The following is an 18,519-nucleotide window of genomic DNA, read 5'->3' as shown; positions in this document are numbered from 1 at the left end:
ACTATGTGAAGCTGAGGAAATTTCAACACAATCTAGTGCTTAGGGCAGATGCCCATGAAGAGCTGGTTACTTCCTGCTGAGATGAGCTGGCATTATTAACTAGGCAAGAAATAAGGGAAAGTACTTAATGCCCTAAGTCTAGAACAGTACGATAATGACTACTTTAAAAAAAATCTCTAAAGCTACAGAAATTACTCTTCTTTTTAACATGGTTTCCTCAATTTTTTTGTCTTTGATTTTTCTGTCTTTTCTAGGGCCACACCCGAGGCATATGGAGGTTCCCAAGCTAGAGGTCTAATTTGAGCTGTAGCCACCGGCCTACGCCAGAGCCACAGCAACGCAGCGGGACTCAAGCCGAGTCTGTGACCTACACCACAGCTCACACCAATGCTGGATCCTTAACCCACTGAGCAAGCCAGGGATCGAACCCGCAACCTCATAGTTTCTAGTCGGATTCCTTAACCACTGAGCCACAACGGGAACTCCAGTTTCCTCTATTTTTTAAAGGCAATTAAGGAGTGGATTTTAGGCTTCTCTGTTGACCTATTTAATGAGAATTCTTCATCTAGATACTCCTGAGCCTATTTATTATCTTAGTGTCTAACAAATTTGAGGCCTTTCATCATCAAATTATCACTTCTATCAACCAACTAAATCTGGACTAAAATTTCCAAGAGATTCATTAATCCTTTATGCTGCCAAATTTCTATATTTAAAGTTGAAAATGCTTTAAAAACCCTCCTGAATGTTTTAAAAATAAATTTATCATCCTTTATTTGATCATTCTCTTTCTACTTCTGGATATACATTGTATAGAAAAAAGTGTAAAATTATTATAAAAAACTGCTACCTTACTTGAAGAAACTTATTTTAATTTAGTAGTACTGGTGAGCTGCTCCAATTAAGATTTCAATGAATTTTAAAAAACAAAAATTATCTTCCATATAGGTTCAATCAGATTAAACAGATATAATTATCACTCACAAATAATTGGATATCCATCCCGGCTGGCACAGGCTGCTGCTAATATCCTTCCGTTGTGGGAGAAAGCAAGACAAAAACATCCTCGCTCTCCTGCATTTAGTGAGAAGAGGTGCTTGTTTGGGATACGGCAAGCCTGAAAAACATACATTTTATGAATATGAATATGAATTAAGAAATGTTAAAATCCAGAGGTTAGTTGTTAATCTCAATTACTGCAGTAGTGGAGTTTCCAGGTTTTTTTGAAAGTTCCTTTACTGTGATGCAGAAAACGAGAAAAGCAAGTAAGCAGAATGACGGAAAACCATAGTAAATTACTTTCAAAGCAGAGAACAGTTTCAGATCTCCATAAAATCAAGTGAATTTATAACTAAAGTCCAACAGCACTGATCAGCTAAAGTAGGAATAGAAAATTTCAATATCTGATACTCTAAAACTGCTTTTTGGTATCATCACAAAAAAAAGAATGCAACTGATGCGAAAGGTCCTCAAGGCACTGTATGTTATTCTCTCTACATTACTAGGTTTGATGTATTGAAAAATGACTTTAGGAAGTATCTGTAAAGTTGGCCTCAAAAAGAAAGTCAAATATGAGAACAGGCTTGTGGTTGCCAAGGGGGAGGGGGAAGGACGGGGTGGACTGGGAATCTGGGATTAACAGATGCAAACTATTGCCTTTGGAATGGATAAGCAATAGATCTTACCGTATAGCACTGGGAACTATGTCTAGTCACTTATGATGGAGCATGATAATGTGAGAAAAAAGAATGTATACATGCATGTGTGACTGGGTCACCTTGCTGTACAGTAGAAAATGGACAGAACACTGTAAACCAACTATAATGGAAAAAATAAAAATCATTATAAAAAAATAAAAAAAGATATGATATAAAACACAGAAAGTGAAAAGGTCTAGGAAAATAGTCATTCTTAGGTATATCCTGAGTGTATAAAATGAACCACACCACTCTTTATGGAAACATGTAAAAGATTTACAAAACTGTAGCAGTAATGCTTCTTACCACTGCAAAATATGCTAACTACGTAAGAACACTTTAGTAAAAGTTTAAATATCGCTCAGCTTGCAGTAAAAGAATACACACGTAACTATCTATCAAAAAAAATGTGATTCAGGAGGGAGCCGGGGGCTATAAAAAATTTCATAAATCCATACTCTGTGGATTTATGGGCTAAACTGTGTCTCCCAAAATTCATATGCTGAAGCCCTAACCTCAGCACTTCAGAATGTCACAATATTTGGATATAAGGTCTTCAAAGAGCTGATTAAGTCAAAATGTGATTGCTAGGGTAGAGCCCTAACCTAATAAGACTCGTGTCCTAAGAAGAGGAGGAGACACCACAGAAGAACACGCAGAGGAAGGACCAAGAAGAGGCAGCAAGATGCCAGCTACCTGCCAGGCAAGGAGAAAGCCCTCAGAGTAACTAACCCTGCCAAACCTTAATCTTGGGACTTCCAGCCTCCAGAACGAAGAAAAAAAAAAAACATGTCTGTTGTGTAAGCCACCCAGTCTATGATATTTTTTAAGGCAGTTCTGGCAAACTAGTCAAACTCCCCACGTCCCCAAAGAACTTGTGATAGTGACTTTATGTACACAATAGGCAACCTATTATTATTTATTAAGTGAATTAAGACAAGATTATGGTTAAAAACAAGGATAATATAAGAGTTTTAAATAGTGAGCTATTTCCCCTAGGGGCTGTTAGAGTTTTTAAGGTAAATAAGTAAATATCTAAATAAATCCAGTGTCATTTAGCGAACACCTCACCTGCCCAGGCAGTCGTTTCCACTTCACCACTTCCTTCGAATCTTCTAATCCAGGTTCTGTGTCTACTGAACTTGGCTCATGGTGTCGTTCACAATACACTGGTTTTTCTTCCTGAAGAGCCATCATAGAACGGTAAGATGGCTTTATCTAAGTATGTATAGAAAATGAGAAAATACATCCTTTTAATTTATATTTTTTCATATATATTTAAAAATATATGATGTTGATATTTTCTTTTCTAGAACACATGGGCTTTAAAATACTGAAAACAAACAATATCATATGGAAATGTTTTTAAAATGTAATCCAGGAGTTCCCGTCATGGTACAGTGCAAATGAATCTGACTAGGAACCATGAGGTTGCAGGTTTCATCCCTGGCCTCTCTCAGTGGGTTAAGGATCTGGCCATGAGCTGTGGTGTAGGTCGCAGAGGCAGCTCGTATCTGGCATTGCTGTGGCTGTGGCGTAGGCTGGCAGTTGTAGCTCCAGTTAGACCCCTAGCCTGGGAACCTCCATATATTGCAGGTGCAGCCCTAAGAAGAAAAAAAAAATGTAATCCAGAAAAATTCTACTTCTCTTTGCACACCTTTCTAAATAAAATGAAGGATGCTTGAAATTATAATCCAAAACCAAAAGGCTTAAAAGTGGGAAGAGACAAAATAGAACTCCAATAGTTACATGAAATGGTTTTAATAACTCTGTCCCTTTGTTTCCATCTCTTCATCAGCACCTACCAGATGTTATGTTAGGGCTCTGACACTGTAGTGTGGTAATCTCTGGCTTAAAACTAGTAACATAGTAATCACAAAACATTAGTAACATTAGTAATCACAAAATTAGTAACATAAAGAACAGAAGTCTTTCAAACCCTCCATTTCTTTTCTTTTTTTTTTTTTTTTGTCTTTTTGCTATTTCTTGGGCCGCTCCCTCGGCATATGGAGATTCCCAGGCTAGGGGTCTAATCGGAGCCATAGCCACCAGCCTACACCAGAGCCACAGCAACGCAGTATCCGAGCCGCGTCTGCAACCTGCACCACAGCTCATGGCAATGCCAGATCGTTAACCCACTGAGCAAGGGCAGGGACCGAACCCGCAACTTCATGGTTCCTAGTCGGATTCGTTAACCACTACGCCACGACGGGAACTCCCAAACCCTCCATTTCTTAAATCAGATTTAACTCTGCTCAAACCAATGCAAACCAATCCTGTGGTCACAGTTTATAATACCAACCACTGAATATGCAACTGACCTTAAATGCCTTATAGCAATAAGACAAGAGCAAAAGTTTCAATTCATTTTAGGACAAATGCTTTGCTAAGTTATTCATAATTTTAAACTAAACAGAGGTAGAACTATTACTTATTGATTATTTGAATAATATTTTTTAAATGTGCCTGTAATTAATGGATCTGGGCCAAAGGTAGCATAATTGTGTTTTTGTAAATTGAGTTTTATCTGAACACATTTAAATCCATTTGTTTAGTTATCACCTACATATGTCTGTGTAGCTACTTTCACGTTACAAAGGTAAGGTTGAACAGGTGCAACTGAGATGGTATAGCCTGCAAAACCTAAAATATTTACTGTCTGATACTTTATGAAAAATATCTGTTAATCCCAGCTTTAAAGCATTCTTTTACCTTTCATTTTTAAAAAACAGTATTATTTAAAATAACATTTTTTCCTAAAACTGAAATCTACATTTAGTACTTAAAATTAATTATGTTTAAATACCAGCTATTACAGGCTCGATACATAGTCTCTGAAGGTACCTTTCCATTTTAAAAGTCTATTAAAATAATTCTAGATATATTTTTAATAATTCTGATTTTTGTATTTTAGAAACAGAAACATGTCACCATTTAGTCTTAACAACAGAAGATATATTTTTGCAGTGCTATTAACTTACACATTCTGGAACTTTCAGTCCTCTTACAGTTACATACAATGTTGATGGGTAACGATTTCTTGGACATTTGGACCACCACTCAAAAACCTCAACGACATTCGACTGAGATCGAGGCTTAGTAGGTGGGTAATACAGCTGCAAGCGAAGTTTTGAATTGATGTTTACATTTCCATTGGCTCCTAGAAGCTTAAAACAGGAATTCAAATGAAACATTACCTTCACTGAAAAGACGTCCAATAAAACAACAGTATATAGTCAAAAACTCATTTTAAAAAATTCATATGGGCTGCTGAAATTTCTTAGATTTGCTAAGTGAAGGAAAGAACACTGACACAGCTGGTGAAGCTCAGTTCCAGGTCATTTTGCCAGGGTAATCCAATTGACTTTTAAAATATCTTCCTGATGGCTGTCATTTCCCCTGTACAAATTCATACTGTTGGTAAAGCATTTTCATTACTGTGGCAGGTGTTACTTTGCAGAAAGGAGGTGACCAATACACATTAGTTTGAAATAATAATGACAAAAATTAAAATACAAGGAGTTTCCATTGTGGAGCGGTGGAAACAAATCTGACTAGTGTCCATGAGGATGTGGGTTTGATTCCTGGCCCTGGGTCAGGGATCTGGCATTGCCGTGAGCTGTGGTGTAGGTCACAAACATGGCTCGGATCCTGTGTTGCTGTGGCTGTGGTGCAGGCCAGCAGCCATAACTCCAATGTGACACCTGGCCTGGGAACTTCCATGTGCCGTGGGTGTAGCCTTAAAAAGCAAAATAAATAAACAAAAATAAATAAAATGCATATTATTTAAACACAAGTTTTCTGTCTGTTCAGCATTAGTATTATCAATGGTAAACTTGCACGTTTCAGTTTTTAAAAAGTCAAAATTATTTCAAAAAAATAACTCAGATAAACTCATTTGAAAAAAAAATTTCAGTCTTCCTTTTTAAAAAGGTCCATTCAATTTAAAAAACTATTAAATAAGACAACTTACGTTTAAGCTAAATATCTGAAGACTCATAAGAAAAATAATCTCATCAGCTCAAAATATATCCTCTTTCACTTGAATAGAAAATACCTCTACTAACCTTGGGTCCTTCATAAATTAGTAGTGACAGCTGGGAGCTTTTGCAGCAGTTCAGGCAGAATATGAAGGTGACAAACTAGAAAAGTAGGTACTGAGTACAGGGAACATGTTTAATAACTGCTACTGACTCCTGCAACTTGGGAAGTTAAACTGGGAAGAGTCAAGAAAGATTCTAAGGCATTGCTGTCTAACAGAAGCTTTTGTGATGATGGCACACTCTCTATTTGTACATCCAATACAGTATCCACCAGTCACATATGGCTTTTGAGCACTTAAAGTCTGGCTAGTGCAACTGTGGAAATTAATTTTAAATTATATTTAATTTTACTTAAAAAGTAGTATCATTTTTAGAAGACAATGATTCCCTAGATCCAAAATCATACTTTCCATAAGTTGTTTTAATATTCACCAGGCAATTTAGTTTATGCTAGTATCGTGCTTAGCATGAATAAACAAACAACTAAGATCCAGCCAAGATCATGCCACTGTGGTTACAAAATATATAATGTGGAATTTGAATAAATATTATTTTTTAGTTTAAAAGAATAGTCATATATGTGCTGAAAAAATTGAAAGTGCCCCTACCTGAAAATTAGGATAAAGTTTCATTTACAGCTGGACAAAGGTCCTTTGGGGTTCATGTGGACCACTATAAAAATTTCCCAATTATCTAGGCCATTTCTGAAACCAATGCTATAGCTATTAAAAATCTGCATTTTAATTGGATTCATGCCCTTTCTCAAAGACAGATCTTTCCCAGTCACTGTTTCTATAGATTTATTAATTTCCTCGGTGGATATTCACAGAGCACTTTCTATGTGCCATTAATATGTAGGAAGCAAATGCTATTATGGAACAGAGAGTTTCAAGAGTGCTACATTAAATGTAGAGAGATCTGGTAAAATAATGACTAAAATATGCTCAATAAATTGTCCAAAAGGAGTAACCGGTGACTTGAAAAGCTTAACCAAAGAGAGATGTAAGTTTACAATAGAGGAAGCACACAGAATAACATACCCTTGATTTCTGATTTCCATTTACACCAGTGGTATAAAACAGATAAATAAAAATCAATATGACACTTAATAGATTAAAATGCTGTGGTATACACTGCTTCCCAAGTGCAGTTTGTAGTGCAGTTCTGCACAAACCACAGCATAAAAGGAATGAAAGCAGTTTCTAATAAGGCCACAAGATGGCAATGTTACTATGTGACAGTGACTGTTTTTCGTTATTTTTGCTTCTTTAAAAATTTAGTTTGAGAGGGGGTCTAGAAGAAGGTGTAACAAGTTATAGAAGGGAGTTTTTAGAAGGTACAATGGACCAAAAGATTCCTAAGACCATGTTAGAATTAATTACGCCCTCATCACACAACCTGGCTGCCATTCAGCAATTAGATTGCACCTCTTCTAAGGCCTCTCTCTAAATAACCCCCAAGGTGGATTAAGTGCCTCATTTGGGTTTTCACAGCAGATGTGGTATATAATCACACAATCATGTAGGTAATATGTTTATATAGCAACTCAACTAGAGGGCAAGAACAACGTCTAACTTACCTGTGAATGCCCTATACTTAGCAGAGCACCTGGCATTTCATAGACACTTAGTATTTGTTGAATGGATGGATGCTCACATGGAAAAGTTTTATAACACAAAACAAGTTAATTACTCAGATTTTCATAACTCAGAGTTATGTTTAAACTGAAATAAAGGGTACAATAAATAAAAAAATATGAAATTAAAACATTAGTCTATCCACTTCTTTCGTCTCTGCTGACACATCCTAGTCAAAGACACCATCATTTTATATCTAGATGACTGCATTCTACCTTGATTTCCACTATAAACATTCAATCCATTCCCCACCTAGCAAAGTAAGCTTTCTAAAAAAAAAATGATTATTTTATCCTTTTGTTTAAAATCATATAGTGGCTTCCCATTACTCTTTAAAAGTCTGTAGTGGTTCCCTGTTGCTATAATGGCTCAAAGACCTTGTATAATTAAGACCCTGTCACCTCAGAAAGCTCTTCAGGCACTATTTCCCCCTCGGGCTCTGTCCTCTAATTCAAGGGCCTTTTTTGGTTACCCTGGCATTCCATGCTCCTTCCGACATCCAGGTCTTTGCAGAAACTGTACCCTCTACTTAGAACTCTCTTCTCTCCACTACTACCATCCAGCTAATGCTCAGGTTCAATGTCTCTTCTGTAAGGAACCTTTTCCTGACCCTGAAGGATGATTTCACCATCCACCTCATTCCTCTTGACAGTATTTGGAAAAACTGTAATAAGTGATCAACTGTATAATCCATCATTTTATGTCTGTTTTTCTTCTAGAATGTAAAGTCCTTGAGGTTAAACAGTTTATCTTTGCTCACTCACTAGAACAGTGGCTGGCACATAAAAACGGTTTAGGAAATTTCTGTTGAGTTGAATAAATGATGGCAGGGCTGTGTGTATCTTTTCCAATGCTGGATCCTTAGAGCCAGAAAGTACCTGGCATACCCTAGGCACTCAAAAAAAATCTTTAAGGATCTGAATGAGTACCACCTGAGCTTGAATCAATAATTCTTTACCACCGCAATTGCACCTTATCATAACTCCTTATATGAAACCAAATAGACTTGGGAAAGAGTAGCCAATCATATCTGAAGCTTATTTTAAAAGTTTTTAGAACAGATGAAAAGCATACCTTGAGAAATGCCCAGGCGATCTTCCGGAAGCCGCATTCCTGGTTTCGAACTTCAGAGTTATTCCTAATTTCATCCATGCTTAAGAAATCAAGAATCTGTAAATAAGCATAAAAAATTACTTCACAGAATACTAGGCTACCTAAAATGTAATAGTTTCTAGTAATATTTTATTCAAGTTAAAAAATCTTCCCTTGGGGAAAAACATTTTTATCTCACTTCACTCACTTTTAAATTAATTCATCCAGTATGTGAGGCCCATTTTTTGATCACTTCATCTTTTTCAATAAATCCTGAGATTTATTTAAAATCCAAGACAAAGTATTAACTACCACGAATAGAGCCTAGGCACAAAGACACCAGGCATAGAATTCTTACACTTTACGCATTTTTTTCATGCTTGAGAGTGGATTTCGAAGGGCTGCTTCTTTAAAGCACTCATGGTCTTATCTATGGACCCTTCCTTGGACCACCTTCCTCGAGTCCGGTATTTTCTCTTTGGATATATGTTGCCATTAGGCTTCTCAAGAGCATTTCTTTCATATTGCCATCCAGTCTGAATGTTAAAGCACATGGATTTGCAAACAATATGCCACAGAGACTGCATATATTCTAGGTACTTGTCAGAGACCACTTTGAACTTATTGGTGCTTATCAAAAGCTCAGCTGAGATAACAAATCTTCATAGAAGACTGCTAAAAAAATCCCATGGACTATATTTATCCCTCTTGTTTGTATACTTAAACTTGGCTTCAGATGTAATATATTTTTAGTGAAATAAACACTAAGAGTAAAAGAAAAATATATAACAAAGTAAAAAGAACTTATAATCCAGTCACGGAGATGATCAACATTAATATCTAGTTTATAGGTAGCTAAACTTTTTTCTGTATTCCTTAATATTGCGTGTTACTCCAAATACAATGCTTTTTGCAAACTATTTTCATGCAGTATGTAGTGGATGGCTCTTCAAGTCAATATATACATATGTACACCATCATGTTAACGGCTGTCTAGTATTCTTCCGCATTATAAACACCATAACATTAATAAAAACCATAATTTACTTAACCAAACCTCTTCCTGACTAAAGAGATCTGTTTCCTTAAAAGTTCTGCTATTATAAACAGTGCTTAAACAAATATCCCTAAACACACATATTTGTGTACTTGTCATTCTTCTCTTAGGAGAAATACCTAAAAATAAGATAACAATTTAAGGATTTCTGATGGATATTATCAAATTGTCCTCAATAAGCCCCTAAAAAAAGGTTGAAATCAAAAATTAGCTTTGCAGACAAAAACTTAAGAAGCAACCAAAAGTATTTATAATCCCACAATCTAGCTTTCTTGAAATTTAGTAATATTGCTAAAATGAATATAAAAGAACATTATGATAACAAAAGACAAATTTCTATGACAAAGAAACAGTACCTTGGTATAACACATATATCATGTTTGGGGAGTTCCCGTTGTGGCACAGCAGAAATGAATCCAACTAGTACCCATAAGGATGCGGGTTCGATCCCTGGCCTTGCTCAGTGGGTCAGGGATCCAGAATTGCTGACAGCTGTGGTGTAGGTCGCAGACACAGCTCGGATCCCATGTTGCCAAGAGTTGTGGTGTAGGCTGGCAGCTGTGGCTTTGAGTCGATCCCTAGCCTGGGAACCTCCATATGTTGTGAGTGTGGCCCTAAAAGAGAAAAAAAAAAAAAAAACAACAAAACTTTTTTTTTTTTTTTTAAAGCATGGCTTTTGCAAATCATACAACAGAATCACAGATGTAGACGATGGACTATTCATACCATAAACACACATAGATCATCTGAAAGTTAAGGATCATAAAAACAAGTAACTCTAGAAAATCAATTACTGTCTCTGGCCATGCCTTGCTTTTCCCAGGCTAAAATCCTCTCTTGCTTAAACTAGAGGAGAGGTTTTCTCTACTTTCCTTTGCTTATGGAGAGATAACATGAAATAGATAAGACAAATGTGCTATTGTAAGTTTAAAGTATCTTTAAATACCAATTACCTTCATTTAAACTTAGAATAACTTTGGGGTAATCACTCTATACTCTGAACCTTGATTTCCTTTGGGTAAAAAATTAAGAGTAACAAGGTAGCTAATATCTAAACTTTATTAAAAACTCATATAATTCAACAGCAAAAAAAAAAATCTGATTAAAAACTAGGCAGAAGATCTGAATAGACATTTTTCTAAAGATACACAGATGGCCAACATGCACAGGAGAAGATGTTCTACACTATTAACCATAAGATGCACATCAAAACCACAATGGGATATCACCTCACATCTGTCAGAATGGCTTTCATCAAAAAGACTGGAAGCAACCAGTGGTGGTGAGGACCTGGTGAAAGGGGAACCCTTGTGCACAGGTGGCAGGGATATAAATTGGTAAGGCCACTGTGGAAAACAATACGGAGGTTCTCAAAAGAGTAAAACTAACATATGATCCAACAATTTCACTTTTGGGTATTTACCCAAAAAAACCAAAAGCACTAATTCAAAAATGAGTTGTTTGTAGCAATTGTTCACTGCAGCATTATTTACAATAGCCAAGATATGGAAATAATTTGTGTCCATTGACAGATGAATGGATAAAAGAATTGTGGTGTATACATACAATTGAATATTATCAAGCTACAAAAAAGAATGAAATCTTGCCATTTTGACAACATAGAAGGGCATTATGCTAAGTGAAATAAGTCAGAGAAAGACAAATACTGTCTCATACGTGGAATCTAAGAAAACTAACCATCGTAGATATAAGAACAGGTTGGTGGCTGCTAGCAGCAGGGGTTGGGGGGTTGAGAGAAATAGGAGAACTAGTTTTTTCTCTCTTTTTTGTGGGGGTTCAAATAAATTCAATCTTTAAAAAAAAGTCAGCTCAAAGACTTTGTATTCCATAAAGCTTTCTCTGACTGCTGACTCTCCAATAACCCTTCACATCTAAGTGCTGCTTCATTTTCGTTACATAATACATTGTATTAGTCAAATGATCTATGTATTTTCACCTTTATGTCTTCTAGTTGTATACAAACTCTTAGGAAGTCTAATACAGTTAAATGAATTTACACTTTGTGAAAAGGGTTAAGAATAGAAGATTGCTTAGACATAGATTAATCACTTCAGTTAATAGGGTACTGTTGTAAAAATTAAATAATACAGAGTAAATCAAATGGTTAACTACTTGCACTAGGTAAATGCAAATATTGATTGTATCTCCATAGCACACTAAAAACACACTATTCCTAGTGATGAAATTCTCACACTACTTCATTGTATTACTGATGTACTAAAATAATAGCTTATATTTGTGCTATTAAAATAGTAACTAAAATTTAGTTTAAATTGCTCTGCTAAATTCATACCTCAAAGAACAGGATGACTTTAGGGCTCTCATCAAAATCTCGAAGCAAATAAGGAAAGTTTTCATTAAATATAATTTGTTCTTCCCACTCTGGAAGTCTTGATTTTAACTGTTTAAAATCATATGGCTGGGTCATAATAGGAAGAATATAATCCACACTCTCTTTTTCATAGTAAGATGAAACTGGCCGTTCACTGTTCAAAAAGGATATTTTCATTAGCACAATTCTTTATAATTTTGAGAAAGCAAGAAAAAAATAACAATAGAGTGTTCAAGGTGAAGTAACCAGAAATAATAAGTAGCCATGATACCCAATGAAAATTCATTTTGTCTAAGAAATTATAAATTTTATGAGACTTAAAAATGGTAGTATCTTACTGCCATCTTGCATTTACAAGCTATCAGTGTCACAGAAATATTTTATTATTTCAGTGAGTATACCTTGGGCATACAGAGCTAAAGTAACAGCTTCAGAATCTTAAATAAGTTTGTGATAAATGAGTATAATAGATTTAAATAACAAAATGAGAACAAGATTGTAAGTACTTCAAAGTGTCATATTTTCTTTGTATGCTCCCAAATGAATAAGTGAATAACCTTTTTATAATCTTCATGTTTCCCATCCCTGCCATTTTTTCCAAGCAAATATTTTTTTTGAATTCCAGTACAGTCATTTATTACACATTTCATTTGGGCCTTCAAGTACGTATTAGTTATAGCATTAATATTAGGAAAAAATTAAATTCATTAAATTTAAGTCATTTGCCTCACTAGAGGCACAGATAACATTAACTTCAAAAGAAAAATAAAACATTTAGAGCACAACATAAGATGATTTACAATGCATTTTAAATGTCATACATTAGTCATTAAGCTTGGTAGAAACTTTTTCAAATCCCCTCCCCTTACCATGAATTACTGAAGGAGTTCCCTTTGTGACTCAGCGGTAAAGAACCCGACTAGTACCCACGAGGACTCGGGTTTGATCCCTGGTCCCGCTCAATGGGTTAAGGATCTGGCATTGGTGTGAGCTGTGGTGGAAGTTGCAGAGGAGGCTCAAATCTGGTGTTGCTGCAACTGTGGCATAGGCCTGCAGCAGCAGCTCTGATTTGCCCCTAGCCTGGGAACTTCCATATGCTGCGGGTATAGCCCTAAGAAGACAAAAACATCAAAAATTAAAAAAATAAAAATAAAAATAAATAAAGTGAATTACTGAATTAACAGATATTCTCCATTTCTTCTGAAAAACATATCAATGGTTGATGAACACCTGAAACTAGTAAACTATTTTCTAATACAAATCAACAGTTCTATTCTCATTGATTGTCAATGGCAGTAAAGAGGACGTTAATAGACAGTTTCAATTTCAAAGGTTGGCTGTGCAATAAAAAAATTACCTATCATCTTTCTTGACATATTGACCAGTGTTCTCATCAACCACATGAATTTTCACCATCGGATGAGAAATCATAAAATCTGATTTAAGTCGATCAGTTCGGTGAATGTAAACTCCCAGGACAAGGTCATCATCAAGCAAACATTTGGGATAAACTGGACTATCTCGGCTTGTTATTTCATGAACACCATCGCCATCAGTGTCCTCATTATCATCTGAAACTACATGCATGGAAGAAAATCAATGTTATAATTAATTTCCCAAAACAATATACTCAACAATAAGTACTGATTTAATATATAATCGAATCTTTGCAATCCATGATTGGCTTTGTTAACAAAGGAACTTCAAGAAAAAAGAAAAAGCCACATAATAGCAAATTACACTCTGAGAGTAAACATTGCATTTACTAATGAATTAAAACAGGGTGAGGAATCTTTCTTTTTTTTCCCCTAATAGGGACCAACAACACAAAAAGAAAAAAACTGAGAGCCAAAGACAACAAAGTAATTTTAGCTAGATATTTTCTAAGTGGAATACATATCACTCAAATCACTTATAACTGTAATTTCTGCTTATGGGTAGGATGCAGTAGGAAGTTGCAGGTCAATGCTTCTGGTAACAACTTGAAAAAGCCAAATAAATTACAAAAATCTTATTTTTAAAGGCATCAGAAAAGTAGAGAAACAATATATAGTGGATGGACTAAAATTCCAGAGAGGGAGAATCAATCAGAGGTAAGCTGATGGACTGGCAGCTGTTTGAGTGTCGGGGGATATTTGCTGATCAAGATACAAGCAGAGGACCCAGGCAGAAGGTCACTACTGGGAGAAAGAATTAACCAGCAAATAGTGGTTGCATGGGATTTGAGTGATAAAATTAGAGATTTGAGGAGCCTCAAACACATGGCCAGTGTGAGAGGCTAAAGAGGCAATGAAATCTCCCAGTCTTATGCTACTAGGAACCAATAACCCACCAGAGGGAGGGGCCTGAAATGAAACAGGCAAAGAGGAAGCCCTGAACGGCGTGGTCATTTTATACCTGCAGCCACTTTGCACCTGGGGTCACTTACCAATTCTGGGCGCATCTAGAAGTTGAGAGTCCAGGCGTGGCCCCTGGCAGAAGGCCCCTACTGGGGGACAGAGAAACCAGCAGAGATTGTGGCGATCACACGGGGCTGGAGTGACAAAATTGGAGACTTGAGGGGCCTCAAACACATGGCCAATTTCTCCCTCAAGACATTTGCCAAATTTTGAAGCTGCAGTGGGCAGAAGGCTAAAGGACTAAGCTGAAAACCTGTGAAGGGCAAAACTAAATCTCCTAGTCTTTTAGGGCGGACGAGACAAACACCTGCCAGGCTCTCAATGTGAAACACCTGGAAGGCCACACTCCTAGGAAAAGGGCAAATCAGAGATAGTGTCTTAACCAAAACCACAACCCAGATGTGACTTAGCTCAATTCCTGATTGGCTGAAATCAATTGCCCACCCTGTCTGCCTAAGAAAGAGGAAACCCTCTCCAGCAGAAGATAAAATCATTTGGAGCCTCTGGGATTTTATATACAGCATCCGGCACACAATAAAAAGACATAAAAGAGGTAAGACTATATGACCAATAACTAAGAGAAAACACAGAAAAAAGAAGCACAGCTTCAAATGATTCAGACTACAGTTAGCACACAAGGACTTTACATAACTGTGATTAATATGCTCAAGAAAATAAAGGGAAAGATGGACACTTTCCAAGAGAGGGAGGTGGAGTCCATAGGAAAAAAAAAAAAAAAAACAGGCTTTCTGGAACTGAAAAATATGATGTCTGAAGTTAAGAACTCAATGGATATGTCTAAAAGCATAGTGGACACAAAGAGAGCCATGATTAGTAAACCAGGAGAAAAATGAATATAAAATCCAAGCTGAAGCATAAAGGAAAAAAAAGAACATGGCAGGGAGAATGCAAGAAATGTAGACAAACTCAAAGAACTAATATATGTGAAATTATAATCCGGAAAAAGAGGAAAGAATGGTGAAGAAGACGTAGTCAAAAAAAAACAATGACTAAGAATTTTCCACAACTGATGAAGGTTATCAACCAGTAAACTCTAAGCAGGGTGAATTCCAGCAAAGCTATATTTAGCCATAGCATGATAAAACACTGAAACCAAAGACAAAAAGAAAACCAAAAGAGCAGCCAGAAGGGAAAAAAGACAACAGTCCTTTCAAAAGGGCATAAATAAGCCTGCAGTTGGGAACAAAAATAATGGAAGCCAGATGACAACTGTATGATTTCTTGAAAGTACTAAAAAAAGATAACTTGTAACCTAAAATTCTATACTAGCAAACATACTTCGAAACTAAAGGTAAAGGCATTTTAACAAAAAAATCTGAGTGAATCAGCAGGCCTGCACTAAGAGAATAAACCGAGTTCTTCAAGCAGATGAAAAATGGAAATTAATAAAGGAAAAAGTACACTTGGGGTAAATATAAATTAACATCAACTGTACAAAATGGTAACTGTAAGTCACATCTGTGAAGTTTAAAATCTACATAGAACTAAAATAAATGCTAAGAACCTGGAAGGCAGGATCGAGAGAGACGCAGAGAAAACACCTGACAAAATTCAAGTGGAGTCAAACTGTCCTAGTGTTTCAGCAGGGTTGGGGCAGTGTATTTTGTTAAGGAGTTAATTCTTATTAGACTATAAAAAGTCAAGAATAAATGTCATGTTATCCTGTATAACTACTAAAAAAACAGTAGAAGAATATATAATTAATAAGTTCATAGAGGGAGCAAATTTTTTTTAAATAAATGGAATAATTCAAAAGAAGACAAGGAGAACAAGGAACATAAAACACTGGATCATACAGAAAACCAACAGTGAGATGGTAAGTCTATGGACACAGAAAGGTTGCAAACAAGAGGATATTTGGGGGAAGGGCAGCAGCATTTCACATTTATTAGGGGCCTGTCATTGATAAGTTCATAGCCTAGGGGCTGAGACCTCACATGTGCTGGGGTGGGGAAGAAAAAAGGTAAAGGCAAAAGAGGAAGGCAATTTAGAGACACTGGCCTAGCAAAAAGGCTGCAAAACAAGCACACATAGGGAGCCGAGGGGGTAGGAGGAGGCATGGAGTACTGGCAAGCTGGGCCTAGACCTGGGCCAAGCACAGATTTGCCATGGACCAGGCACCACCTGTAGGTGGTGACACCAGGCTGGCACCACCTACAGGTTCTCTGTGGATGATGGTAGAGAAATGAGGATGGGAAAAAATGCATTACGCAAACTCGAACCATAAGTAGACCTCAAGGGAAAATGGATTATTAGAGGAAAAGAAGGATACTGCATAACGATTGCTAGAGATCAAATGCTTGTGTTCACCCAAAATTCATATGTTGAAATCCTAACTTCAAATGTGATAATATTAAGAGGTGGGCCCCTGGCAGGTGATTAGGTCATGAAGATAGAGCCTTCATGAATGGGATTCCCATTGCTGTAAAAGACACCCCAGGAAGCTCTCTTGCCCCTTCCAGCATGTGAAGACACTAGTCTACAACCAGGAAATGGACCCTCACCAGAGACTAAATCTTGGACTTCCCAGCCTCCAGAACCATGAGAAATAAATGTTTCAGCCAGCTGGTCTATGGTATTTTGTTACAGTAGCGTGATGGACTAAGACAATGATAAAAGTGTCAATTTGACAGGAAGACTTAACAATCCTAAACATTTATGTATTCAACAATATAGCTTCAGAACATATAAAGAAACTGACAGAAATGAAAACAGAGGAATGCAAATGAAAATCAGGAATTTTAATACCCATCTCAATAGGTGATAGAACAAACAGACCAAAAAAATCAGTAAGATGAGCAGAACACAAGAAGTTTGATCTGGAGTTCCCTAGTGGCGCAGTGGTTAACGAATCCGACTAGGAACCATGAGGTCGCGGGTTCGATCCCTGCCCTTGCTCAGTGGGTTAACGATCCGGCGTTGCCGTGAGCTGTGGTGTGGGTTGCAGACGCAGCTCGGATCCCGAGCTGCTGTGGCTCTGGCGTAGGCCGGTGGCTACAGCTCCGATTTGACCCCTAGCCTGGGAACCTCCATATGCCGTAGGAGCGGCCCAAGAAACAGCAAAAAGACAAAAAAAAAAAAAAAAAAAAAAGAAATTTGATCTGACTCACATACGTAGCACATCACATACAATGACATCAGAATGCACATTCTTTTCAGTTCCACATGGCATAGTTACCAAATTGATAAGCTGATCATAAAGAAAGCCTCAATAAACTCAAAAGATTGAAATCATTCATGTATGTTCTCTGACAACAATGGAAGATAAAAACGAAAACAGAGGTAACTAGAAAATCACCTGCTGCCTGAAACTAAACAATATATTTCTAAATAACACATGATCAAAAGTGAAACTGAAATGAAAATTCAAATATATTTTATGGAATGATAATGAATATAAAGCACATTAAAAATTTGTGGGATGCAGATAAAGTAGTGCTGAGATGGAAATTGAATGTGTTAAATGCATATAAAGGAAGAAAGACTAAAATCTCAGGAAACCCTCTTATAAAGATAGAAATCAACAGCAAATCAAATCCAAAGAAAGTAGAAAAAAAGAATTAATATAGATAGAAGAAATCACTAAACTTGTACATAAATGTACAATAGATAAAAATAAAATCTAAAGGTTGGTCCTTTAAAAATATTTTAAAATTGAAAATCCCAAGACTGATCAAGCAAATGAGAGAAAACTAGTTACCAATATCAAGGGATACTCTTTCAGCTGCTATAGACATACCAAATTTGAAAATCTGTACTAAATGGACAAATTCCCCAAAAAATACAGTCTATCAAAGTTGATGGAAAATTATGAAGAGTCTGATATTTATTAAAGAAACTAAATCTGATTAAAAATTCTTCACATAAAGAAAATCTTGGCCTAAGAGGCTTTATTAGTAAATTCTTCCCAGCACTTAAGAAAGAAATAACACCAATTTATACAAATAATTGCAGAGCACTGAAAAAGACAAAGTATCTCCCAGTTCTTTTTGAGACTGCCAAAACCTTGATATTAAAAACTCGGGTACTTCAAGAAGGGAAAAGTACAAACCAATCTTTCTCATGACCACAGACATGAAAATCCTTAAAGTATCAGCAAATCAAATCCAGTAATTAAAAGAGTGAGAGCTAATGCATCACAATAAAGTAAGTCGCTCCCAGCCACAAAGATGGCTTAAAATCAAATAAGAATTAACCACATTCATAGAAAAGGGGTGCAA

General features: G+C 36.4%; 1 protein-coding gene across 47 annotated transcripts in view; it reads right to left on the bottom strand.

The window, feature by feature from the left end:
- AHI1 (Abelson helper integration site 1) overlaps positions 1–18,519 on the bottom strand; it is a 193,900-nt gene that overhangs the window by 148,646 nt on the left and 26,735 nt on the right. For 22 of the 47 annotated variants that reach the window (XR_014845601.1, XR_014845570.1, XR_014845574.1 and 19 more), the window contains 6 exons: positions 13,237–13,456; positions 11,841–12,033; positions 8,452–8,547; positions 4,679–4,864; positions 2,769–2,915; positions 985–1,117 (listed from right to left, as the gene is read on the bottom strand). Coding sequence is in view for 16 of the 47 variants with exons in the window: in XM_085025299.1 (XP_084881425.1) it covers positions 985–1,117; positions 2,769–2,915; positions 4,679–4,864; positions 8,452–8,547; positions 11,841–12,033; positions 13,237–13,456 (975 nt within the window). In the remaining 31 variants the exon portion in view is untranslated. Of the gene's footprint in view, positions 1–984; positions 1,118–2,768; positions 2,916–4,678; positions 4,865–8,451; positions 8,548–11,840; positions 12,034–13,236; positions 13,457–14,307; positions 14,413–18,519 lie in introns of all 47 variants that reach the window. The other 25 variants (XR_014845535.1, XR_014845582.1, XR_014845552.1 and 22 more) reach the window with 2 other exon arrangements.

The sequence above is a fragment of the Sus scrofa genome, chromosome 1 (assembly GCF_054392235.1).
Source record: "Sus scrofa isolate SSC_HxYL_T2T_F1_AM1 chromosome 1, Sscrofa_HxYL_maternal_Yorkshire_Landrace_v2.0, whole genome shotgun sequence".
Lineage (NCBI taxonomy): Eukaryota > Metazoa > Chordata > Mammalia > Artiodactyla > Suidae > Sus > Sus scrofa.
The sequence above is the reverse complement of the archived record's forward strand: the minus strand, read 5'-3'. Positions and strand labels throughout refer to the sequence as shown.